Source organism: Canis lupus, chromosome 15 (assembly GCF_011100685.1).
Source record: "Canis lupus familiaris isolate Mischka breed German Shepherd chromosome 15, alternate assembly UU_Cfam_GSD_1.0, whole genome shotgun sequence".
NCBI lineage: Eukaryota > Metazoa > Chordata > Mammalia > Carnivora > Canidae > Canis > Canis lupus.
In genome coordinates, this window is record NC_049236.1 from 61,762,575 (window position 1) to 61,788,786 (window position 26,212).

Below are 26,212 nucleotides of genomic sequence, written 5' to 3' on the forward strand. Positions count from 1 at the left end.
AACAAATCAAATGACACGTGCAGAATTTTACTTCTGGAGAAGCTGTTTCACATTTCAGAGGATGGGTTACCATCCATGGGTTACTTATTTATAGATGCTTTGTCCACCAACGGAGCTTAAGAAAGGCATTAACAATTGTTTTTTAAAGGTGTGGGGTTTTTTTTTTTTTTTTAATTTCTTTGGCAGATTTGTGGGTTCTCACTCCCTCCCCACTATGGGTATAATTCTTTGACTAACTTCTTTTTAAACAGCTTTACGGCGATATAATTTACATGCCGTGCAATTCACCCATTTAAAGTGTACAATTCAGTGTGCACCCATCACCACAATTCATTTTATTTTATTTTATTTTATTATTTATTTTTTTAAATTAGATTTTTTTTAGTTTTTATTTATTTATGATAGTCACACAGAGAGAGAGAGAGAGAGAGAGAGAGGCAGAGACACAGGCAGAGGGAGAAGCAGGCTCCATGCACCGGGAGCCCGACGTGGGACTCGATCCCGGGTCTCCAGGATTGCGCCCTGGGCCAAAGGCAGGCGCCAAACCGCTGCGCCACCCCACAATTCATTTTAGAACAAGAAGCAGCCCTACTCTCCTTGGCTGTCCCCTCCATCCTCCCCAGACCTCAGTAGCCACTACTCTACTTTCTGTCTCTATATAAATTTCCCATTTTTGGACATTTCATATTAATGAAATCATACGGTATGTGATCTTTTGTGACTGACTTCTCTAATTTAAAATAATGTTTTCAGGGTTCACCTGTGTTAGAGCATTCACTGCTACCTCATTTCTTTTTATCGCCAAATAATATTTCCACGATATACTGGTACTACTAGGTCTTGATTTAACTGTTTTTCCCCGACTTACTAAGATTACCAACATACTCAATTCTGTTTCCCACGATGTTGTTCACTTACCAAATAGTGTTATCCAAGGATGCAATGAGTGTACTTCCTATTTTATCATTCAGATTTATTGATGAAAATGTTAAATTTCATACACACCCTGCAGACCTTCATAATATGGTCTGATAGCTCCTCCGATCACCGTTAGGCAAGATCTTCATAGTTTATAAAAATCAGTAACAAAAGGGAAACTGCTGCTGTGGATGAAAATATGATGTAAAAAGATGGCTTCTTGTGAACTTGCCTTTCTTTGTGATTCCATGTTTAGGTTTGCTCTATGCTGTAGGGGGGTATGATGGAGCTTCGCGTCAATGTCTTAGCACAGTGGAATGCTATAATGCTACAACAAACGAGTGGACCTATATAGCAGAAATGAGCACCAGACGGAGTGGAGCCGGTATGTGGGAAACTCATTTAAGCAATTGAAGCACGAAAATGATGGAAAAGAATTAAACAAGTGAAATGACTCATTGGCTTCTCTTCATATTACCAAAAAACATATTATATATACACTGATTTTAATGAGACTGTTAAGTGTTTTTTGAATTATGCAGGTAGTGGTGGATATATTTAAATATCACTTTGTAAAATGCCTAAGTGCAATATAAAAGGCCACTTGTATCACTTAATTATTTATATTGTTTGGCATTCCTTTTAATTTTTGTGCTTAGTCCTTATTGAACTTAATAATCAAGTCTCTTCGTGTCCATTCCTTACCAGTTTTGTGCTTTCATACTGGTTTGCTTTTACCATGAAAGTTGTTTTCAAAAGGATTATGTTAAAGGACTTTCCCTTTCTGGGTTTCAACCTCATAGTATTTTTATTTTATTGGACATACCTTTTTCAGAATAATAGTTCTTATTGAGAATCTCATTTGCCAATTCTATTCATTTCCATTTCTTAGATTGTAAGCCTTAATATTGACTTCCTTTTACAAGTCATTCAAATAAACCCTAGTGTGTCATAAATTCCTTGTCGCTTTTACTATAGTTTGTTTTTTTTCTGTGTTTTATAGGTGTTGGTGTGTTAAACAATTTATTGTATGCTGTTGGGGGTCATGATGGTCCTTTAGTACGAAAAAGCGTTGAAGTGTATGATCCCACCACCAACACATGGAGACAGGTTGCAGATATGAACATGTGCAGAAGAAATGCAGGTATCTGTCTATCTTATGATTATGAAATTTATACTGATTTGTATTCTGAGTTTTACTGGTATTGCTGTATATGTTCATTCTTTTTTTACTGATTTGGACTTTCTAATAGATTAGCTCTTTAAAGGCTGAAATTTATGTAGTAATCCTATATAGTGAACGCCTGGCATAATGGCTACTTTTTGTGATAATACAGAGACTAAATTAGAGGAAGAGCCCTCTATATTTGATGTTTAACTTCATTCATTCTTACCACAAATATTTGTGAGTGCATATCATGTACCATGTACTACAGGTCCAATTCTCAGGAAATTTAGTCTAGTTGAGTAAATATTTATGCCAGGTTAAAAGCTAGTTGTTTATCTGAATCTGAAGCTTGAAGCTTACCCTAATTTAATATAGTTCATGATTTCTAAAATTGGAGAAGCTAAAATAGCAACATCAACAAGTAATTTTTTAAAAAGACTTCTTTATTTTAGAGAACACGAGCAGTGGGAGGGGCAGAGAGAGAGAGAGAGAGAGAGAGAGAGAAACCCTCAAGGAGACTCTCCGCTGAGTGCAGAGCCCGACATGGGGCTCAATTCTAGGACCCTGAGATCATGACCTGCGCCAAAACCAGGAGTTAGATGCTTATTCGGCTGAGTCACCCAGGTGCTGTTGAAAGCAATTTTAAGAAAGCTGAGGTTTTCAAGATTAGGGAACTAACTGCTTAAAAAGAAGATCCATGGAAGAGAAATAAAAACAGAAAGTACATTCAGGATAGCTAAATAGTCTTTTCAGGAAATGCTAGTCATCTTTAAAATGCCACTATCTTGGGCACATGGGTGGCTCAGTCAGTTAAGTAAGTGTCTGCCTTCAGCTCAGGTTATGATCCCAGGGTCCTGGGATTGAGCTCTGCATGGGGCTCCCTGCTCAGTGCGGGGTCTGCTTCTCCCTCTCCCTCTGGCCCTCAATCTCCAGTCCCCCTACCCCTGCTCATGCTCTCTCTCACTCACTGCCTCTCTTTCTCAAATAAATAAAATCCATAAAATAAAATAAAAAATAAAAAATAAAATAAAATGCCATTATTCCCATAGTCCAAAATAAGTTCCTCATGATTCTCAAACTCACTGTATACTACTGTATGATGTTGTACGATGCACTCTCCATCCCTCTCAAAATGCTCTTCGTAATTTCTCTTTATTTTAAAAAATATTTCTAATTAAGTTAATGTGATTATGAAGGGAGACTAAGTATGTAGGACTGCAAGGACCTTTCCCCTCATCCAATCAATTGTATTTGGTGAGGTAAAAAAAAAAAATCTCTTGGCTATAGATAGTCTCATGATAAAACCCACAAATCTGGGCCATAAATAGAATAAGTGCTTGACCCCCGTATATATTAGGTTAGATAAGCCACAGTAATATGTTCATGTGCCTTGCTGGGTTATGAAATTTATTTGCATTTTGAGCTTTCATTATTTTCCTAAAGATTGGAATAGTCTGAATTTTTTCCTCTACCTATGTTTTATTGTTTTCAAATCAAAATGAGCTCTTTTCTTCTAGCTAAAAGAATAAGGTGGTAATTTGTAGAACTGTCATCTTGCTATTGCTTTTTAAGCAGTTGAACTACATTAAAATGGTATGTTTGCTTCTTGTCAAGAGACTAGAATAGTAACACAGTTGAGTTTGAGTATAGAGAAGATCCATTGCATTAGCACAGAAGATACTATTGCTAGTGCACTTTTAAATGTTGGATTGAGATTTGGACTCATTACTTTGTTATGTTAAAAATCTACAAGCATCTATTAGTTATGTTAGCAAGACCATTTACAAAACTACTGAGACCCGTATGTGGGCAGTATCCTTCTAGATGTTTTGATGCTCTCTGGTACCAGTTAGCTCTGAACCTTGTTTAAATCATTAAAAAAATATATAGATATGCTTTTAAAGTACACATTAAAATAAAGAGCTTTTACAAGGTGTTTATTGTTTGACTCAAATTTCTTTGTAAAAATTTATGTTTAAAAAATAGTTGCATAAGTCTGCAAAAAATATGTGTGAGATTCTTGTTCATTGCAACATCATTGATAAGAAAAAAAATGAAAATGACTTAATATCAGCAAAAGGCAAATTATGGTATTATAGATGGAATTACTAGCAGCCATTAATCATTACGTAGATCTGTATTTATTAACTTCAGGAAATGTCCAAGGTATATTGTTTGGGAGTGGGTGAGTAATAAAGTAGTATATGTAGTACGAGCAACCTTAAGGCTAAAAAAGAAGCATCTGAGTATTTATGCATAGATAAGAGTCAGCAAGAGTAGAGATGAGAATTTTGATAGTCATTTTTCTAAGTAGTATAGAATTAGAAGTGATCTTTTTTTATAAATACTTTCCTAGATGTTTTGAATTTTTGCAAAAAAAGTGAGTTATTCTAGTAATAATGAATAAATAATGCTTTTCTCTCCTTTTACAAGAGATAAAATACCTAACCGTTCAGTATCCTTTCAGAATTCAGAATTGTTTTTTACCTTTTACCAATATATATTTTTTCTTTAGGATTCCATAAGAAGCTACTTTGGGATAGTCAAACCTTTTGACCTTTAATTTTTTTTTCTTTTTGACAAAATAAAAATTAAAATAGTTTCTGACCTATAAAGTAAGGTTATTCTGAAGGTTAATTGAAACAATGCCCATATAAAACTCCTGCATAAATGGAACGAGCGGGAGCTCAGAAGTGGTATTAGACTCTCAAACATAAAGGGAATTGTTTTCATGTTCACCGTCTTCTCTTCTTGCCTCTTTTCAAGGAAGTAAGTGTCTCTGGATCACCTCACCATGTACATATAGGGATATTTATATTTACCCCAATTTTTTATTTTTATTTTTATTTTTTTTTTAATTTTTATTTATGATAGTCACACAGAGAGAGAGAGAGAGAGAGAGAGAGAGAGAGGCAGAGACATAGGCAGAAGGAGAAGCAGGCTCCATGCACCGGGAGCCCGACGTGGGATTCGATCCCGGGTCTCCAGGATCGCGCCCTGGGCCAAAGGCAGGCGCCAAACCGCTGCGCCACCCAGGGATCCCTACCCCAATTTTTTAAATAATTGTTTTCTCTCTGCCTTATTTTTTTTTTAAAGGAGTTTGTGCAGTTAATGGTCTGTTATATGTAGTTGGCGGAGATGATGGTTCCTGTAACTTGGCATCAGTGGAATATTATAATCCAACGACTGATAAATGGACGGTTGTGTCATCTTGTATGAGCACAGGGAGAAGTTACGCAGGTAAATGTCTAACTTTCTTACAATCTTCTAGTAGATGATGAAAAAAAGTACCATGATTTTTATATTAAGAATGTTCTAAGAAGAATTTTTGCAAAGTATGTTTCTTATTCTCAAAATAATACTGGACGTGTATATTCTAAAATAAAGCACTGGTATTGTTTTACTATTCTACAGTCATTTGATTAAAAAATTCCAAACCTTCCCAGTGCAGAATCATATTATAAAATTTAATGTGGCTAAAATCTGTATATAGTCGAGTGGAGTTTACTGTGTGGCAAGGCTTTCATTACTCAGATGTCCAAGAAATATGACTACTTCAGGATCTGCCCTCGCAGGTGCCATATGATAGTACATAGTGAGACTGTGGAGTAATTGTTTTACTTAAGCATAGCACTGGGTGGATTATAAAATACCATTTTTGGTCCATTCAAGAGAAATAAAATACCATTTTTGGTCCATTCAAGAGAAATAAAAGGTAATAGGCTTTAATAAATGTAATGATGAGTCTTTAAGATTGTATGTTGCGTATTATTCCAATGATTATTCTGTTGCTTTAAATTCTAATGTTCATTCTAATATTGGCCCAGGAGTGGAGAGAAAAGAGTTTAAGATTAATTAACCATCACTGTTGTTTATGTATCATGCAAAACAACACCTAGTGGAAGAACTATAAATAGTAGGCTCCCAGAATAACATGGCTCAAAATCAGGTGAAATTTTTTTGATGGCTTTATTGAGATAGAACTGACATAGAATGAATAATGCATATTTAAAGCGTATGATTTTATTACTTTTGACATTTGTATATACCCGTGAACCCATCATCACAATCAAGATAATGAAAATACCCATCCCCCACAAAAGGTTCGTGTCCCTTTGAATATTAGGTGGATTTTGATATTTCCTGATTAAAATCACAGCTCCTTAATTATAACTATAACGAGCAAAAGACGAGTTCTGGATTTAAGGAGTCTGATGCAGTTCTGGTCCATAATGAGCAGAGGTTTCTGTGTCATTTAGGTTAAAATGACAGTAGTATTCAAATTGAAGAAAGAGATCTTGAAACACCATGATTCATTCAGTCCCTGTTGTTCCAATAATAGAGAACGTACTCTTTTCTCAGAGGTACAGGATGTTGCCTGTGACTTCTATTGTATTTCTTCGTTTCTTTGCTCAGGGGTCACAGTTATTGATAAACCATTATGAGCCGGAAGGACATTTTTGGCATATTTATACATGAGAAGCAGGCTTCACCACGTATTTCTGAAGCGACTCAGAGTCTAGCACTTCTCCACTTGTGGCTGCTCTTTAAGTCTCAGCAGAAGATCAGATCGGCTGCCTTAATAGGCCTCAGATACTGAAGATTATTTTTGGTAGAAGCACTGCGTAGGCTTTTTCTGCAATGAGCAGCAGCTGACTGAATTTTAATAAGAAACCGGGACTGCGGTACTTACTCTGTAGTCTTTAGACAACAGCTGCTTTCTTAAAGACTAGTTCTTACCAACCTTGAGTGACTATGGATTACTTTGTGAAGGAAGATAAAGTAATGTGTGTTCTTGTAAAATTAAATTTTATCTTTATTCCTTCTCCTGAAAAATCTGTATGCACAGGAACTGAAAATCTTTGAACAGGTATTAAAATCTATGTAAGTATACAAACTAGCTGAGGGATAAAACTGTTTGCTTTTATAAAATATCTTTGATTACATGAGTATAACAAATTGTGTGCATATAAATGTGTGTCTATATGCTTTCCTTTAAATATGTTTGAAAAGATGTTTGAAACTTGATTATACTATTTATAATTGGCACAGTACTTTGAATTATGCCAGTACTACATTGTAAAACAGAGTTGTATTTTTTGATATTTAACAATGCTTAACACTTTAAAATGCCACTTCTGAGGAATGAACACGGTGTAACACACTTGAATATGTGTGATGCCAAACTTTTTTAAATAAAATATAAATTATGCTTATTTATTATTTTCTTTAGTTTAATCTTGGTCATGTTTTGGTGTGTATCTTTAATTTTTTTCTTAACGTAACACTTTGGCATGAACATTACTGCAGGTTTTTGATGAATATAATGAATGTATGGAATTCAACTGAATTTGCATGGTCTTAAGAATTTTTTCTGTGTGTATAAATTTAGCTGCTATTAACAGAAGAGAGAACTTTCTGTGCGTAGCCATGTGTGTTGATCAAATACAGTTTTTCTGAGATCTTCAATTAATCTCACTTTAAAATGACCAAAACATGTCTTTCTTGAATATCTTTGAATAAAAGTTTGTATATTATTTGTTTCACATTGTCCATGATTTTTATCTATTTAGTTTCGTATTAAGAAAGTTGCCTGTTTTGTTTTCCTGTTCCTTTTTAAGATTTGTGTTTTCTAACTTCACAAATCAATTTTTTTTAAGATTTTATTTATTTATTCATGAGAGACACACAGAGAGAGGCAGAGACACAACAGGCAGAGGGAGAAGCAGGCTCCCTGCAGGGAGCCCGATGTGGGACTCGATCCCAGGACCCCAGGATCACACCCTGAGCCGAACGAAGGCAGACACTCAACTGCTGAGCCACCCGGGTGCCCCACAAATCAGTATTTTTAACTCGTTGCCAGGAACCTATAAGGCAAGTCTGTTATCAGTAACTGAAGTCATTGAAAATTGTGATCCAAGAAAACGTTATCTCAACCATCAGGGAAAAGTCTCCCAAGTATTGGTGAAATTTAAAGTTTTTATATTCCTCTGTTCCTAATATGAGCACAAGATGACAATAAAACAAATAGCAAAGGACCAAAAAGTAAGTCAAAGAAAAAATACCTATTCCAGAGCAACTGAGAAAAAATTTGTGGTTTTGATACTAAATCAAAGGAATTGAGGGAATGGGAGTGAGGGAGTGGGATGGACAGCTGAGGTGCCGGAGCCCTGAGAGAGTACAGAGGGGAGGGATGGGGGGAGAAGGAGAAGGACAAAGAGTGAAGGATATGCTGACTGTGCCTCAGAAGAAGAATTTAAGAGGTTGGCGTGAACAGAAGGTTATCCAGAACAGTCCATAATCAAGATTTATACCTGTGATAAAATTTCCATTTAGTTTAATATAGACTACTGAAATTTAAACATAAAACCATATTTACTACTTACCTGAACTTTTAATTTAAATGGAAATATAAGGCATTTAATCAGAAAAAGAAAAGAAACCTCTGCTTACCTTCTGAAGAAATGAATTTCTGCATTAATGTGGCTCCAGGCACATCCATCGTCAACACACCTGGTGAAGATCTAGTGGGATCGTGGCTGTGGCACCAAGGAAAACGTGTGCCTTTATCATTCCTGCTCACTTCCAAGCACTGATGCTCCATGAAACCTCTGTGAATAAAAAAATAACCTCTAAACCTTTAAAAAATAAATTTTTAAGCCTTTCTTGAAATGCAATCTATTAAGGTGACAAAGTCTTAGATACTTAGCATGTCAAGGACGTCTTTGTCTTTACTTCTTCGAAGCTTTAATAGCTGTACTGTAAGGGAGTTTACCAGGGGTTGTCAGTAGGTAGATTGTGAACTATGTCTTTTGTGGCTTTTTTTTTTTTTTTAAGATTTTATTTATTCATGAGAGACAGAGAGAGAGAGAGAGACAGGAGGAGGGAGAAGCAGGCCCCATGCTGGGAGCCTGACGTGGGACTCGATCCCGGGGCTCGAGGATCACGCCCTGGGCCAAAGGCAGGTGCTAACCGCTGAGCCACCCAGGGATTCCCCTTTCGTGGCTTTGGGTCTCCCTGCTTCCCCGTGACCCTGTCTTTCCAGTTTGGAACATCTGCCTTTTAAAAAAGGCATGGGGGGATCCCTGGGTGACTCAGTGGTTTGGCGCCTGCCTTTGGCCCGGGGCGCGATCCTGGAGACCTGGGATCGAATCCCACGTCGGGCTCCCGGTGCATGGAGCCTGCTTCTCCCTCTGCCTGTGTCTCTGCCTCTCTCTCTCTCTCTCTGTGTGTGTGACTATCATAAATAAATAAAAATTAAAAAAAAATTAAAAAGGCATGGGAAGGCATTCCTGGCACGTTCTATTGTACGAGAAAGAGAGACTGGGAGTTGAGACGCAGGGGGTCTTAGAGACCCTCCCAGGGACACAGCACTGGGTGTGAGCAGGGTTCGAGGCCGGGTCCTGCGTCCTGCCTTGTGAAGTGACCGCTGCCTGCCTTGCTTGGACCTGGGCCGGGTCGGCCCAAAGCGCTGCTGCTGCGGTGAAGGGGGACGATGCGTGTGCGGCCGGGGGACTTTGGCTCCTCTTCCTCTTCCCGTGGACTCTGCCACATGGCTGCTGGGTTTTATTATGATCCCGTATCCCTTGAGGACCTACGTGGTCATCTTCCCTGGCTGCTGAGGACTTGCGGGACTCCACGGGATCCGCGGGTGGCGCGCCGCACGCCGTGATGGGCTAAACAAGCCGCCTCTGGTTGCAGTTTGCTCTGGAGCCAGTTGCCTCCTACGCCCTTGTATGGCTGCCAATGCCTCATGTTGGAGATGAGGTGACTTGGGGCAGGGGGATCACACCTCGAATGGAGACTCGGGTCCCCACCCTGGCTTTGTGACTAAAGGAAAACCAGCAGTGTGTGTCCTGGAAAATCCAAGGGCGCAAGAGCTAGAGGCTCTGGATTTGCATCCCCCTCGATTAGCTGCCAGCTGGGACTTTAAACGTGTCGTGTGACCTCCGACCCTTATTTTGTCGGCTCTAAAGTGGTGACACTAGCGTCTGTGTCACAAGGTTATTCTGGGATATGAGAGAAATGAGGTCTGTGAATATGCCTGGAACGCAGAAGGCCTTCGATAAGTTACCTCCGTTACTGTTCCCTGAACCTCGCCGCGGGAAAGGGCGCCCAGCTGTCCTGCCTGTGTTTCCTTTCAGCCCTACATGTCCAGGATTTAAATAGTCATTCGACCCCCCCTCCCCAATACACCTGCTCTCACCCAGGAAACAGGCCCACTGTGGTAGGGCTCGAGGTCTGGACCGCTCAGCGACCTGGACCGAGCCCTTCCCGCACTGCAGACACTATGCAGGTGGCCTTCCGTGCGCCCTAGGACATGGGATCCCAGCAAACAGGTGCGCCCTAGGACTTGGGATCCCAGCAAACAGGTGCTTGACAAGACAGAGGTGACAACGCACAGCTAACTGAGGCCTGGTGAGTGTGACTCCGTGGTGCATGTCCGGCACAGGACGGGGGACAGCACAGCGGGTTGGGGCAGCCGGAAAAGTGGGCTGCAGTCCCACCCACCGCCTGGGCCAGGGAGAGGGGGACCCTGGGGCAGGGGGCCAAGTGGTCCGGAAGGAGGCCACGGGGCAGGCCTTTGCAGCCCTGCTCCCGGTCGCCCCAGAGGGTGTCCAGGCCCGAGGATGGGCCCAGTGGGAGCACCGTGGCCCTCGGCGCCCCAACCACAGGGCACGGCCCATTGCTTGTCATTGGATGTGACCTGTCCCGGTACTTTACGGAGAGGCTGTTGTTGGACGTGGGACCTTAGACGGGAGCAGAGGCCGTGGAGCCTGATGACACCTCTCAGGGGGACATGCTCAAGCAGAGGGAGCCCGAGCAGACGGTGATGGGTGGCGCAGGAGGTGGCGAGAGCTTCAGGGACAAGGCCAGGCTGAGCGGAGCCCTGACAGGAACAACACCTCCGCTACCCGAAACTACTGACTAGGAAGTGCCCTCGGCCACCCGGGAGCGCAGCGCCCTTCTGCTCTGACCTTAAATTCCTACATTCACCGCCTGGACACGAGGCTACTGCTGTTCCCCCGCAGACAAGTGTAGGAGGTGGACAAGGACTCAGTGAGGGCAGGGCCATGGGCAGATTCCGTGTGTCACATCCTCGGGGTCACCCGCACTCCGGACCTTCTGGTGCTCCCCGTCCCCCCCCCCATCCCAGCCCCTGGGGAGTGTCCCGGTGCTCCCCGTCCCCCCCCATCCCAGCCCCTGGGGCAGTGTCCTGGTGCTCGCAGTCCCCCCCCCCCCCCCACATCCCAGGCCCTGAGGAGTGTCCTGGTGCTCCCCATCCCCCCCATCCCAGCCCCTGGGGAGTGTCCCGGTGCTCCCCATCCCCCCATCCCAGCCCCTGGGGCAGTGTCCCGGTGCTCCCCGTCCCCCCATCCCAGCCCCTGGTGCAGTGTCCTGGTGCTCGCAGTCCCCCCCCACCCCCCCATCCCAGCCCCTGGGCAGTGTCCCGGTGCTCCCCGTCCCCCCATCCCAGCCCCTGAGGAGTGTCCTGGTGCTCCCCGTCTCCCCCCCATCCCAGCCCCTGGGCAGTGTCCCGGTGCTCCCCGTCCCCCCATCCCAGCCCCTGGGGCAGTGTCCTGGTGCTCCCCATCTCCCCCCCATCCCAGCCCCTGGGCAGTGTCCCGGTGCTCCCCGTCCCCCCCCCCCCCCCCCCCCCCCCCCCGGGATCCCAGCCCCTGGGTGTGTTCTGCGCTCCTGCAGCCCGGGTAGGTCACGGCCTACCCGCCGTCGGGGCGCTGCCATCACCTCCCAAGCCCTCTCGAGCTCCAGGCCGCGGTCTGCACGGCGGGGTGAGAACGCCCGAGGACAGGGGATACACCGCGCGCATCCTCGGCGCGCATCCCGGTGCTGCAGGTGCATCGGGGTCCGGGGCAGCCGGGAACGACGTCGGGGTCGCGGCGAGGCCCTGGAGCCCCGGAGCCCCGGAGCCCCGGAGGTGCGCAAAGTGCATCCCCACGACGTCTCCCAGGTGGCGTCGCGGCTGCTGCCCAGGAGCGCGGGGTCCCGGCCGGGGGGCTCCAGGGACCGCGCCGGCCCGGCCGGAAGTTTCGGCGGCGCGCGGTTGCCCGGGCAACGCCCCGCCCCGCCCCGCCCGCCCCGCCCCCGGGCCCGGCCCCGGCTGCGCGCCGCGGTCTCACTATCCTCACTCCATCCGCCCAGCCAATGGCTGCGGCCGCCGGGGCTGCGCTCACGCGGGTCACGCCAGACCGGCGAGCGCGGGGACCAATCGCAGCGCCGGGGGGGCGGGGCGGGAGCCCTGGGCAGCCAATGGCGGCCGCAGACGCCGGCCTCGCGCTCCTGGCCCCGCCCCCGGCGCGCAGAGGCACCTGGCGGCGGCCGAAGCCCGCGGCTCGCGTTCCCGCCGCTCGGCCAGGTGAGGCCCGGGACGGAGGCTGCGGGCCGGGGCGCCCGAGCTCGCCGGGCGGGGGGCGGCGCTGGGGCGCGCGGCTCGGCCTGCGGGAGCGTCGGGGCCTCGGGGCCGGCGGCGGGCGGGCGGAGGGCGTCTGGGGCGAGGCTCCTGCGGGGTGAATAGGAGTTGGGTCGGGCGGCGCGGCGGCCGGGGAGGGCCGGGCGGTGGCCTGGGACGTGCGCTCCGGCTGCGGGCAGTGGGGGTCGGGGGGGGCGGAGGCGGCCCCGCGCATCCCCGCGCATCCCCGCGCATCCCGAGGCCGGGTCCGGGTCCCGGGCGGCGCCCCCTGGGGACGTGCTGCAGGACGCGGCCTGCCTGCCCTGCCTAGTGCCTCCTGGGGTCGCCCCGGTCCCGGGGGCAAGCTGAGCCGCTGGGCAGGCCCGGCGGAGGAGGGGCCCCGTGCACCCCGGGCTCCGCGGGATGGAGCAGGCGCCGGGCCTCGCGCGAGCCTGGGAGAAGGGAAGGGAGGGGTCCCTCCGCCCCGCGAGGCCTGCTAGTTGCTCCGGTTCGTGCGGCGGAGGTGGCCGCCTCCCCTTCCCTCCCCTCCCCTCCCCGTGTGCGGCGGGCGGGCGGGTGCAGGCGTGAAGGCTGAGGGGGGCGGCAGGGACAGGGCCGACCCGGAACGTCGCCCTGCCAGGGCCTCAGCAGGTGATGGTGCAGTTGGGCAGGTTAGAGGTCAGAGAAGGTAGAGTCGGAGGGCTGCGGGGCAGGTGCAGGGCTCTGCGGGCGCGGAGGAGCCTGGCCGGCGAGCTGGCGGGTGGAGCCCCGGCCCATCAGAGCCTGAGCCTGGGAGGGGATGGGGGGGCAGCCCACCTTCAAACAGGAAGCGGGCCGGTCACTGGCTCCTCCGGGACAGAAGAAAGGCAGGTCCTGGGGATCCGGCCTCCATGCCAGGCCGTCCTTTCTCGAAAGCTGTAGCACGGACCTGCTCATCAGCCGGTGCTGTCTTCGTTCTCCTCTCCTGCTGGAGTCTTTGCATCTGATGGGCCCTCCACTCCCAACACTCCCTGTTCCTCCCCCCGCCCTCCATTGTAGGCCTTTCATCAGATCCCCCTTACGCTCCAGGTCTCAGCTTAGATGGCATCTTTCTTTTTATGTGTGCCTGTGTTTAAAGATTTTATTTATTTGTTCGTGAGAGGCAGAGACACAGGCAGGGGCAGAGGCAAGCTCCCTGCAGAAAGCCGGATGGGGGACTCGATCCCGGGACCCCAGGGTCACGCCCTGAGCTGAAGGCAGATGCTCAACGGCCGAGCCACCCAGGCATCCAGAGATGGCATCTTTCTTCAAGGACTTCCCTGGCCCTCTGTTCGGGCACTCTCAATTTCCAACCTGTTACTGTTCTTATCACCCAACTTTGTGATAGTCTAGTTCTTGCTGTGTGTTCCTCAGCAGAGTTTGTTTTGCAGTCAGGGGTGAGGGCGGCAGCTGGCACAAGAGCCGCACATAGTGAGTACCTGTGAGTCCCGAGAACCAAGGGAGGAGAGTATTTTAGGCTTCAGACGGGTCAGATCAACCCTAAAGAGTGTTGGATTTGGCAGCTAGGAGATCCTCGGTGGTCGTGTTAGTAAGAACAAACTCACTGCAGTGACAAAAAGAGGAAGCAGGTTGTAACAGCTGGAGAGTAAATGGGAAATGTGAAAATGAAGACCGCCTGAATAAATATCTTTAGGGAGCCTTGGGAAAGCTGTAGGAATTACTCCTTTCTTACTGTAATATTTATTGTGTTACTTTATTATTTCTGGATTATAGTAGAGCATAAGGGGTGAGTACACAGGCTCCTCCATTTAGTGTTTTTGTAAGTGGGGTTAGGAAAGTTGTTTATTCTTTCTAAACCTCAGTTTTTCATTTGTAAAATAGAGATAATAAAATTACCTACCTCATGAAGGTGCGGTAAGGATTAAAGTGGTTAATGTAGAGCGAGCATGCGGCAGGTAAAATTGTAAGATGTTTGAAGTGTACATTGTGGTGGTTTAATATATGTATACCTGATGAAACGATCCCCACCGTCTATTACTTCCTATTGTTTTCCTGTACATTTTGCAGATGATAAAACAGGCTCCGAGAGGTTGTATAACTTGCTGCAGGTCACACAGCTAGTAAGGGGTTGGTTCAGCAGTGAGCTCATGAAAAATGAGGATTAGAATGACTTTTACCTTGCAAGTTAGGAGATTGTGAGGGTGAGAGCAAGACAAAGGGAGGCTCTTTGTTGATTTCTTCCTAGAGAGAGGAGTTGGTTCAAAGAAAAAGAAGAGGGACAGGGGCTTGGGGAAGAAGGGACACAGGTTAGGAAAAGTTTTCACTAGAAATGAAGACTTGAGGATGTTTTTAAACTTGAGGGGATGGACTTCAGTAGAGGGAAAGACGAAAGATGAGAAAGGGTAAGTGATGGGCAAGTTCTCAGGTAAGGTAAGAACAGAAGACTAGTCCGGGTCCGGGAGCGTGAGTGGGAAATGCAGACGTTGGGACGGCACCTCCTGTAATGTGGCCTCCCTAGTAGAAGTCCGTTGAGGACGCGTAGGACCTAAAATATAAGGATGTGAACTGAAGTCCGAGACCCACGGAAGGCAGCTTCCTGCTATCCTCTGTGAGGAACGGGTAAGAGGTCGGTATGGGAAGTGGGCCATCTTAAGCACTGTTAAGAGTGCTTCTGAGCCTTAAAATTTTGTTTTCAAAGTAGTCCATCATAATTTGTAAATTAGGAACAACAGTGAACATTTTTAGGAAAGTGACATTGTTTATAAACTTTTCTGATCTGGTGACCTGTCGTGCTTATTTATTATGTAGGTAAAGCATACTCATGACAAAATTATAATTGTAGGAAGGTATAAAATGCAAAGTACAGATTTTCTCCTCTCCTCCGTGACCGCCACCCCCCCACACACACACTGGATGCGCACATATGCAATGCACGCATCTTCTTCCCCTTGATCTCTTTTCCCTAAAGGTCATCACTCTAAAGTGTTCCTTACATACATGTCCTGTGTGTGTGTGTGTGTGTGTGTCTGTCTGTCTGTCCATAGGCATGAAAGTGCACAAATGTATAACCTTTTCACAAAAATACAAGAGGGGCACCTTGTTATGTGTATTATTGTGTAGCTTGCTCTTTGGTTTAACATCTTGCCTTGGATGTCTTTCTGTCCCAGAGCATATACAGTTTCCTGTTCTTTTTTTTTTTTTTTTTTTTTTAAGATTTTATTTATTTATTCATGAGAGACCCAGAGAGAGAGAGAGGCAGAGACACAGGCAGAGGGAAAAGCAGGCTCCATGCAGGGAGCCCGATGTGGGACTCGATCCAGGGTCTCCAGGATCATGCCCTGGGCCAAAGGCAGACGCTCAACCGCCGAGCCACCCAGGCGTCCCAGTTTCCTGTTCTTTTAAGTGGCTGTGTAATCGTCTATGGAAGGACTTAGGGTTTATTTAACTCCTTTCTTGTTGGTGGACTTCTGTCTGTTGTTTTCTCCTGGTTTTTGCTGCTATGCAAAATATGCTTAGCATATGCTAAGCAATGTTTCCTTCAGTCTCAGGGTGCCTGAGTGAGAAAATTGCTGGGTCAAAGGGTATATTTATTTTGAATTGTGGCACATATTGTGAATTTTTCTTCAAAGGCCTGCTAATCCCTCCATCAACAGTGTATAATGATGCCTGTTTCTCCAAATTGTTGCCCTTAGCAATTCTAGGTCCCAAACACTGAAACTTTTAAAGATTTTTGTTTCAGGGTATATTTCTTTATTTGAGTCAAACTGAGCTGCTTATTTGTCTAGTGAACATTTGTATTATATTTCTTTTTCCATGAACCCCTTGGGAATGGTCTTTGTCATTTTTCTGTTGGATTTTTAGTCTTTTCCCAAAGCATACTTTGCAGCCTTTTGTCTTACGTGTTGGAAATATTTTTTCCAGTTTGTCATTTGATCTCTGACTTTATTTATAATTGTCTATTCCCCAATCAGAAGTATTTTTTTGTGTGTGTAGTCTTATTTGGCAAACTTTTATAGGGGTTTTTTTTGTTTTTTTTTTTTTTTTGGGGTTTTTGTTTGGTTTTGAGTGACACTGGAACTCCTCTATTGCTAATTTAAATTACAAGTTTTCCCATGTAGCCCACATCGAGAAGTCTCTTTAAAGATAGTCTGAAATTAAAAAAAAAAAAAGAAGATAGTCTGAAATTCTTTGTTAACTGTTTAGATCCCTCTCTTGAAAGTTAACATGTGTCTTTTATTTTTTAGAGATATTTATTTATATATATATATAGAGAGAGAGAGCGCGGGTGTGAGAGAGAGCACGCACACTCAGGAGCCCACATGCCCTTGAAATGAGGGGAAGTAGTGGAGGGGAGAGTGCAGGAGAGGGACGGGGAGAGAATCTCAAACAGACTTTGCCCTGCGGGAAGAGGGCAGAGGCCAGGTTGGATCTCCTGACTTGAGCCAAAACCAAGAGGTTGGTGTTTAACTCACTGACCCACGCAGGTGCCCCAGCATGTGGCTTTTCAATCAGTGCCTACACATAACCATGGTGATGACATCACCTCCCGTAGACTTTTTTTTTAAATCGCATGTTTAGGACCCGAGAATTGGTACTTTAGTATTAGTTTTAAAAATTATCAGAAGATGAATTTTAAAAATTATTTTCTTCAAATTTTATTGTTTGGCTGGCTGGCTTGCTTGCTTATTTATTTATTTATTTATTTATTTGCTTTTACAGAATTCTAAGGCTTTCTGCAGAGATTTGAAAAATGGCAACAAATGAAAGTATCAGCATCTTTAGTTCAGCATCCTTGGCTGTGGAGTATGTAGATTCACTTTTACCTGAGAACCCTCTACAAGAACCATTTAAAAATGCTTGGAACTATATGTTGAATAATTATACAAAGTTCCAGATTGCAACATGGGGATCCTTGATAGTTCACGAAGTTCTTTATTTCTTGTTCTGTTTACCTGGATTTTTGTTTCAATTTATACCTTTCATGAAAAAGTACAAAATTCAAAAGGTGAGTGTGATGGACTTGGAGTGGAATATTACCATTCATCTTGAATATTTTAAAAGTAAATATAACTTCGTTTTGAGAGAACCTACATTAAGGCTGTTCAGTAGAAATACAAAGAAGGATCGTTTTCTTATAAAATACATAAAAAGATATAAAGAAATAGGGAAATTAATTTTAATATTATGTTTTATTTAACACAATAAATCAAAACTATTATCATTTCAACAAGTAATCAGAATTTAGAAGTACCTATTGAAATACTTCATGTTCATATTCTCACAATGTCTCTGAAATCGGGTGTAACTCTAAGCAGCCAATGGGGGGGGGTGGGGAAGAAATCGAGTGTGTATTTTACATTAATTTTAGCCCGTCTCAATTTAGACTAGCCATATTTAAAGTGTTCAGTAGCCACATATTTCTAGTTCCTGCCACATTGGATAGTACAGCCCTAGATCATTATTGATAATATTTCAAGAATAATTTAACTTCGCTTTCAGTAGATGCAACATTTATCTAATATGGGTTTATAAGTTTCAGTCTTTAAACCAGCTGGAAAGAGAAGTTAGAGATTTGTAGGTAATTGGCAACTCATTCCAACCCCTGATGTCTCAGCCACTTAAGTGTATGTTTAATATTGTAAGATCTTGATCAGGGCTATTGAAAGTCATGTTTTTTTACTTAAATATATACTGGGGGTCCTGCAGGATTCATGTTATCCCAAATGAGGAAGCCCTGATGCTCTGAGGTTCTAGGTATTTGCTTCGGTGCACTAAATTCCCCAAGATTGCCTCTGTGCGTGACAACGTGTTGAGATAGACACAGTGGCTCTTCTCATCTTAGGCCCGGGGCAAGTGGTGAGCTCTGCCCGTGTGTAGACTGGAGCTCGACGGGGTGCCTAGACCAGAATCTGGACTAGCTTACTGGAGACGATTTATCAGCGCTTGGCAAACTCTAAGGTGCTATAGTAGTGTCTAATAGTTGCTGTTTACTCTTCTAAAAAGTCACGCCAAACTCAGACTCAGAGGCGCATGGTCTTGGTAGAAAGTGGACACTTTGAGGGCATTCATCGGGCGGTTGGCCTCGTGCATGTCCTCTCCCGTCCGTCTGTTGGCCCGTTGCCTCTCCCAGTGAATCTCACATTGGGTGCTGACTCACGTGCTCTCATGGATTCTCTCTGGGGATAGTGCAGGGGTCAGGCCACTCGACTCTAAGCCAAAGGGGGTAGGAAATAAAAAGGGACGTGTCCAAAGAGGAGTATCCTGTCGCCCTAAATTAAGGACAGAAGTTCCAAAATGCTTTGTGTAACGGGGCCTGCTTTTAAAGGCAGAGTTCAGTTTGGATGTCTGAGTTCTCACGTGTGTTGGGGCAATTCTGGCTCCAGTGTGTCGCCCCTGCATTTGCTTATAGAGCTGATTCGTGGTGTGTCTGGCCAGGCCAGAGTGTCTTTGGCCTCCCGGCCTCTGCCATTCCCTCGCCGGTCAGAGGTGGTAACTTTTACAGAGCCAGGAAGACCTTTTTAAGTCAGGGTTTTTATGCATGACTTTCAGCTTTAGCAAAAGACAGTACACGTAGTTGTCTAGTTGGTCGCAGGTAGTTGTCTATCAACAGAAATAGAAAGCCTGGGTAGTGTGGTTTCACATTGCCTTGTCTTCTTTGAGTTTCACAACCCTTAAAATCCCTGCTTTGAGCTTTTTTGATACGAACATGAATTGTGATGGTAAATCAGTATGAGTGTTTCATTGTTCACTGTCTTCTAAACTAATTTGTGTAGACTTTAAACAGTAAAATATGTGGTTTTGTAGTTAGAATTGATTAATTTCTGTGTTAATTTCTACAGCTAAATGGGTATCAGAATCAAGCTATGATATTAGGTCTGCTAAGCACAGTTTCTAGGCAGAAATTGCCCAAGCTAGACTATTTTATCCTCAGTCACAGACTGGAGGTTTGAGTAGTGAGGTCAGATAATCTCAGAGAAGAGATAGCCAATGACAAATTATCTCGCCTAATCCCCTCTTTTACTGTTGAGGAGACTGAGTTGTGAGCATCACAGAGCTAGAAAACTAGTTAGTGAAGGCCCTGTGATTGGAGGCTTACTTATGCTCTAGATTGGTTATCAGTTGAATGCTTTTTCCTTGTTGGGGGGGGTGGGAAACAACAAAAAAAAAGTTTAAAGTCCTAGACTTAAGTTAGTCTAGGAGACCTAGATTTGAGTTAGTCCTGGTTCTAATAACTACCTATTTGTGATCTGGACAAGGTAGTCGACCTCTGTGGGCTTCTGCTGATGAGCAGTAGTTTCCATACTTGGAATACTGTGGTCTAGTTAAGAGTTTCACCAGTAGTTGTCTGAATGTTTAAGTAAGGACATTTAAAACAAAGCAATAACTATTATTTATTATCACCATCTGTTAGTAAAACCAAAAGTACTTTTTCTTATCAAATTGCAGCCTTTTAAAGATTTTGTTTGAGAGCGAGCAAGCATGTATGCACACGTGAGAAGGGAAGAGCAGAGGGAGAGGGAGAAGCAGACTGAGCAGGGAGCCTAGTGGGGATCACCATGTGGGGCTGGATCCCAGGACCCCGGGATCATGACCTGAGCTAAAGGTGGACACTTAACCAACTCAACCACCTAGGCGCCCCTAACTGCAGCCCTTTATTTTATTATTATTTTTTTTGCAGCCCTTTAAATTGAATAAATTGAGTTATTTTTATATGGCTTGCTATGCAAGTTGATACCCCGATGAGGGGGTTTTGCACGTTTACTACGTTGATCTTACTTTTCTTGTTCTGACTTTCATCTCTGAATGTCGTTATCGGTGGGCAGTAGCTCTTCATTTTTGGGGAAACACTGGACACATTTCTGAAGTTCTTGCAGCTCAGAGAGTTTGTAATTCTGCTATCATATGTGAGCCAAAATATGCTTGCTTCTGGGAATGAGCACTGCAGAGCGGCTGGCAGCACCGATTTCCCTGTGTGACCAAGCCTTCCGGTGCTACGTGGACGGCTGCTGCAGCAGTCGGGAGAACTCCCCTGTCATCATGCTGTGCCACTTTTCCTCTCTGAAATTCCTGCGTGACAGAAGAGAATCATCCATGGGCAGCACGGACTGGACAGTTACTCTTTAGTGTTTCTTTGGTTTGTTTGCGACCATTACACCTGGGTTTGTGCTATATCAGTTTCTTCTCCTATTCAAACTAGTGATCATAGTTGTCAAGAGTCTAGAAGGGGAGGAGGCTGTGTTTCGTGGGCCTCAGTTACTGCAACATAGTAACTATAATACGGAATTCACATCATAAGATTAAATAACATAAAATTAAGGTCACTTAGAAACATTACAGAAATAGTCAGGAATTTACCTTAAGATTCAAGTCAAACACTTGATAGCAGAGGCTAATAATAAATATTGTGATTTTTTTTTTTTTTCTCCATAGGATAAACCAGAAACCTGGGAAAACCAATGGAAATGTTTTAAAGTACTTCTCTTTAATCACTTTTGTATCCAGCTTCCTTTGATCTGTGGAACTTATTATTTTACAGAGTATTTTAATATACCTTATGATTGGGAAAGAATGCCAAGATGGTATGTAGATAAATATTTGATTTCGATACCCAGTCTTGGTTTATGATCTAGTTGAAATATCCGTCATGTTTATCTTCCTTCTTCATTTGTTTATTCTAAACTTTAAAAGTAAATAAAATGTAGGAAAGTCAACTAGAGCAGAAACTTAAAAAATGTTCCCATTTTTCTTTCTACATATATATACATATATATATATATTTTTTTTTTTTAAGATTTATTTATTTATTCTTGAGAGACACTGAGAGAGAGAGGCAGAGACACAGGCAGAGGGAGAAGCAGGCTCCGTGCAGGGACCCCAGGATCACACCCTGGGCTAAATGAAGGTAGATGCTCAGCCACTGAGCCACCCGGGCTGCCCATTCTTTCTATGTTTTAATGTAATATTTTATTAGAAGTGATTTCTTACATCAGAAGTTTCAGTAGCATCCTTTATACGGTTTTATACAGATAAGCACACTTCTATCAAAACTGTATTACATTTTAAGTCTAAATGAGTAAAAAGAAGAGAGTAATGATGAGGTTTATAAGAATTGTGTCTGTATAGACACAAGTGTAGATTACCTGAGCACTAGTAGTTGTGTTCAAATAATATTTGTATTCAGCTGTCTGCTCCTGACATAACCCAAATATAGCTAGACCAACATATAGGTTTATGCTTATTCTTTGTAATATATGTAATATAAAAGTTTTTGTGTATGTGTTCATTTGTATATAAAATATATCTTGCCCATTGCACCTCTGTCCCTCTCTCTCGTGGAAAAAAGTGATGATTTTACTATTGATAATCTCTGCTCAAGTCTTTCATCAAATTACTCTTTTCCTAGAAGTTTTGGATTTTGTTTCTTTTTTTTTTTTTTTTTTTTTTTTTTTGGATTTTGTTTCTTAACTTCGATTTTAAACATGTGAAATTTTTTTCAGTTTTGTTTTTTCTAAGTTGGCTCCACTCCCAATGTGGGGCTCAAACTCATGACCCTTAGGTAAAGAGTTGCATGTCCACCTACTGAGCTATCCAGGTGCCCCATACATGTGAGTTTTTAAAAAACAAATTAGGATTGAAATAGTGGTCAATCTCTAACCCTTCTTGAGGTGGTATTATATAGCCACCTCGTACATAGCAATTTTGAGTTTAGTGATCAGTGTATCCAGTTAGGTCAAGCTGGTTAGTGGGTATTTGGTTTCATGTAATTCCTCAAGCAGTGATCCCAAGTAAAAGTTCAGATTGTTTAAGTAAACATTACTATACTTATTACAGTATTGTCATCTTAAAGGTATATGCTTTTGGCAAGATGCTTTGGCTGTGCGGTGATTGAGGACACCTGGCACTATTTCCTGCATAGGCTCTTGCATCACAAAAGAATATATAAATATATTCATAAAGTTCATCATGAGTTTCAGGTATGTTAGAATTATTTTTAATACTTTTTTTATTAGAGGCTAAATGCTTTTTAAAAATCTTCTGAGATTGTAAAAAAAAATGGTCAGTGATGTTTGTATGTCTTTCTTTCTGGCATGAACATGTTAACATAACACACACACACACGTACACATATAACATATAGCCAGTTCTATAAATCTTGAAGAAAAGTGCTATATGAAATAGTTCTGTCTCTCATCTTTGGGGCCAGTCCATTATCCTGCTGGTACGTGGCAGATTTATAAAACTATATGCATAAATAAGTTAGAATATATGTATTTATTATGGTTCTACAAACAAAATTAATAGAGATACACACACAGATTATTTTAAGGAACTGGCTTATGTGCGTGTGGGGCCTGGCAAGTCTGAAATGCATAGGGCAGACCACAGGCTGGACATTCAAGCAGGGTTTCTATACTGCACTGGAGAGAATTCTTTCTTCCTCATGAAACCTCGGTCTTGGCTTTTAAGGCCTTCAGCTGGTTGGATAAAGCCCACTTGCATTATGGAGGGTCATCTCCTTGACTCAAAGTCCACTGATTTAAATATTGGTCACATTTACAAAATACCTTCACAGCAGTGTCCAGACTGATGTCTGACCAACCAAACAGTTGGGCATCTAGCAAAATAGCCTAGCCAAGCTGACGCGTAAAGTTAACAGTCATAATATATTAAAGAATTTGTATCTATTTTAGGCTCCATTTGGAATGGAAGCTGAATATGCACATCCTTTGGAAACTCTGATTCTTGGAACTGGATTTTTCATTGGAATCATGCTTTTATGTGATCATGTCATTCTCCTTTGGGCATGGGTGACCATCCGTTTGATAGAAACTATTGATGTCCATAGGTGAGTTATGGTCTCTATCAGGTATATCAAAATATAAAATATCTTTGTTTCCATGGTCATAAGATGATCTTTATTTCTAAGCAGACTAATAGGACAGATTAATTTTGTTAATATCATAATCTTTGTAAGAGAGCAAAAGAGTTTTCAGTGTTGTGATCAGCATTTTTCCAGGGACTCATGAGGCTGAGCATCTGTGTGTGCTCATTGACCAACATATTTTTGTCTTCTTTGAATGACTCTCCTATATCCTTTGCCCATTTTTCTGTTAGGTTATATGTCTCATAACCTTTTGGTTCATGTTGGCTTTGTTTATTACATTTGTTTAAACATTTTCTCCCCATCTGTCATTGGCATTTTAACTCTCGTTGGTCCTTTGTAGTACTCGAGTTTTTCATTTCCATGTGGCAAAATCTGTCAGGCAAAAAAAACAAAAAAAAACAAAAAAAAAACTGTCAGGCATTCTCTTTCTGGGTTTTGGGTTTCATGTCTCACTTAGGCCTTCCTGAAACATTGTTCAAATGGAAATATTTTTGTGGTTTTTCTTAAAAATGTAGTCAAATACCATAATTTAGGACCAACACTTTTTTTTTTTTTTTTTAATGAACCCAAACCTAACTCTTACTTGAGAATACTGAAACACAGCCCTCACTGAGTATTCCTGGTTCATTCCCAACAGAGATGAAAACACTGCTTGTAACATGTGCATATTTCACGTGCTTCCTTCTTGTTGATGGGAAGCTATTTCGTGGTAAATTATTTCTTTTTGCTGCCTTTTAAAATGCCTAATACCCTAATTTCTCACTGTTTCACAATTATTATATATTCATTGCATTTCGACTTGGGACTTCATTGCTTTACCTGTGAAAGCAGAATATCAAATTCTAAGAATTATTTTTAAACCACAAAGGTAGCAAAATTAACACCTGCAGTCCTAGGCAGGGGATATTCTTCTGCAGGTAAGTTGTAAAAGCTGTCTACTTCTCTCATGTCCTTCCGCTGGTCCCTTCAGCTCCTGAGGAAAGAAGAGGGTGGGTGATTCAGAGCTGTAGAGTTACGGCTGTCAGCTTCTAGATTTGATATTGGAAATAAGGGAAGATCCTCTAAAAAGAGTTGCTACATAGTGATTCGCAGATTCAACCTTCTTGGTGCTTGATACTCGTTTCATTCAACCTTTTCCCAAAGGACATCATGGGCATACTGTTATGGCCATTACGAACTGTGGTGAGAAAGCTCCTCTAAAACGAAAAGAAAAATAATTCTTGAAATTCCGTATCTAAAGATTGATTACTGTAAACGCCCTCTGTTTCATCCCCAGTTGTATAATAATTAAGTTCTATAGATTTTTCAAGGTTTTTATTTTAATCTCTTAAAGTGATTTCTAGAATATGTACCATTCTTGTGTGAGTTTTTTGGCTTATGTAAACACGTCAGAAATAAAGGGACTTAGGTAAAGTGGAATGTTACTTGAATTCGTTAACAGGCATGTTGCTACCAATGGAATCGTCAGTTTTTTGAAGTCTATTCATTTCCTTAACAGTCTTCCTCATTTTCATTTCAGTGGCTATGACATTCCCCTGAACCCTTTGAATCTGATCCCTTTCTATGCTGGTTCTCGGCATCATGATTTCCACCACATGAACTTCATCGGAAACTATGCTTCCACATTTACATGGTGGGATAGAATTTTTGGAACAGACTCTCAATTTACTGCCTATAATGAAAAGATGAAGAAGATTGAGAAAAAGATGCAATAAATATCTCCTCTCCACCATCCTGAAAGCACACACCTCCCTGAATTGAAGCGAATAGCTAACCTTGCTTCTGCGGAGCAGAAATAAACCTGTGTCTTGGCTGCTAAGTGATACAAAGAACATTAACAACCTTTAATTATCTTCCTAGCGGGAACTTTTTCTACTTTACATAAAAGTTCTGTATGTGTAGAAATAAGTAAATCTATAACGAAGTATGATTTTCGTGAGGAGGTTGTAAAGGCCGTGTTGCTAACCTTACAGAAAGGTTCTAAGTAATGGAAGAAGTATCAGTCTGTCTTTCCCCCGTAACACCAGAGGCCTGAAGCTAAGATGGGTCTTTAAAATCTTGTAAATATAGTGGCCATTTCAGTATCTCTTAGCAGGGTGTTGGCCTCATATTGAACTTTAAACATTTTCTAGAATTTGCCTAAACATCCAAGTATCATGGGTCGAACCGTATGGATCGACAGTGAGAGTGAGGTGGCCAAATCCGGAATTGCCCGCCCCAAGAACTTCTTCTCTGGTCCTGAGCTGACTGGTTTGGGGTGATTCTTCTTTGAGAAGCCCTTTCGGATGGCAACGTGCTACTGGTATCTATAAATTAAGGCGTTTCTGAATTGTCATAAATGGGATATTTTAGTCTAAAGGTTTTCGGGTTACTTGAATTTTTTAAAGAAAATTGAGCTTTATTTCTGCTATTTACCCTTTCATTTTTGTATATCAAGTTTTCATTATACTTAAAACTGTATCTTGAAACATTGTGAACTGACTTGCTGTATTTGCACTTTGAACAATTGAAATAAATGTGATTTTTTTTGTCTGATTATCTGGTTTCTGATTTTGAACATTAGTAGTGATTTTTTTTATAGATCTTATTATAAGGAAAAGCACAGAAGTCATTAAATCACGAAGTTTTGTAATAAAAGGAATAATTCTGCTTTTTAAAAAAGTGCCTCATTTGCCTAACTTTTTTGGCAGTTTCAACATGTATTTATCAGGCAGTGATTGTGGGGAATTCCGCTGAGAGCTCTTTTTTGTGGTTAGATGTGTGCTTGCTGTACAGATGGGAGAATACAGGAAGCTGGACTTGAGGACTGGTTGGCTCCAGGGTATCTGGATTCCAGCTCAAAGAGTTGATA

General features: G+C 42.9%; 2 protein-coding genes and 1 long non-coding RNA gene across 9 annotated transcripts in view; 2 read left to right on the top strand and 1 right to left on the bottom strand.

The window, feature by feature from the left end:
* KLHL2 (kelch like family member 2) overlaps positions 1-7,632 on the top strand; it is a 97,325-nt gene extending 89,693 nt beyond the window's left edge. For both annotated transcript variants that reach the window (XM_038559150.1, XM_038559151.1), the window contains 4 exons: positions 1,175-1,303; positions 1,922-2,062; positions 5,183-5,326; positions 6,503-7,632. In XM_038559150.1, the coding sequence (XP_038415078.1) occupies positions 1,175-1,303; positions 1,922-2,062; positions 5,183-5,326; positions 6,503-6,531 (443 nt within the window). In that variant the 3' untranslated portion in view covers positions 6,532-7,632. The remainder of the gene's footprint in view (positions 1-1,174; positions 1,304-1,921; positions 2,063-5,182; positions 5,327-6,502) is intronic.
* Positions 1-11,219, bottom strand: part of LOC119877047 — a 37,368-nt gene extending 26,149 nt beyond the window's left edge. For 5 of the 6 annotated variants that reach the window (XR_005370969.1, XR_005370971.1, XR_005370968.1 and 2 more), the window contains exons 1-2: positions 9,685-11,219; positions 8,540-8,697 (exon numbers count right to left, since the gene is read on the bottom strand). This is a non-coding gene — a long non-coding RNA (uncharacterized LOC119877047). Of the gene's footprint in view, positions 1-7,811; positions 7,954-8,539; positions 8,698-9,684 lie in introns of those variants that run through there. The other variant, XR_005370973.1, reaches the window with a different exon arrangement.
* A 1,166-nt stretch (positions 11,220-12,385) lies between these two features.
* On the top strand, positions 12,386-25,899 carry MSMO1 (methylsterol monooxygenase 1). The gene is given in 6 exon segments (NM_001313785.1): positions 12,386-12,464; positions 17,196-17,481; positions 20,907-21,055; positions 22,324-22,450; positions 23,168-23,322; positions 24,881-25,899. Coding segments are annotated over 5 exon segments (882 nt in total). The 5' UTR covers positions 12,386-12,464; positions 17,196-17,226; the 3' UTR covers positions 25,077-25,899.
* Positions 25,900-26,212: the final 313 nt, after the last annotated feature.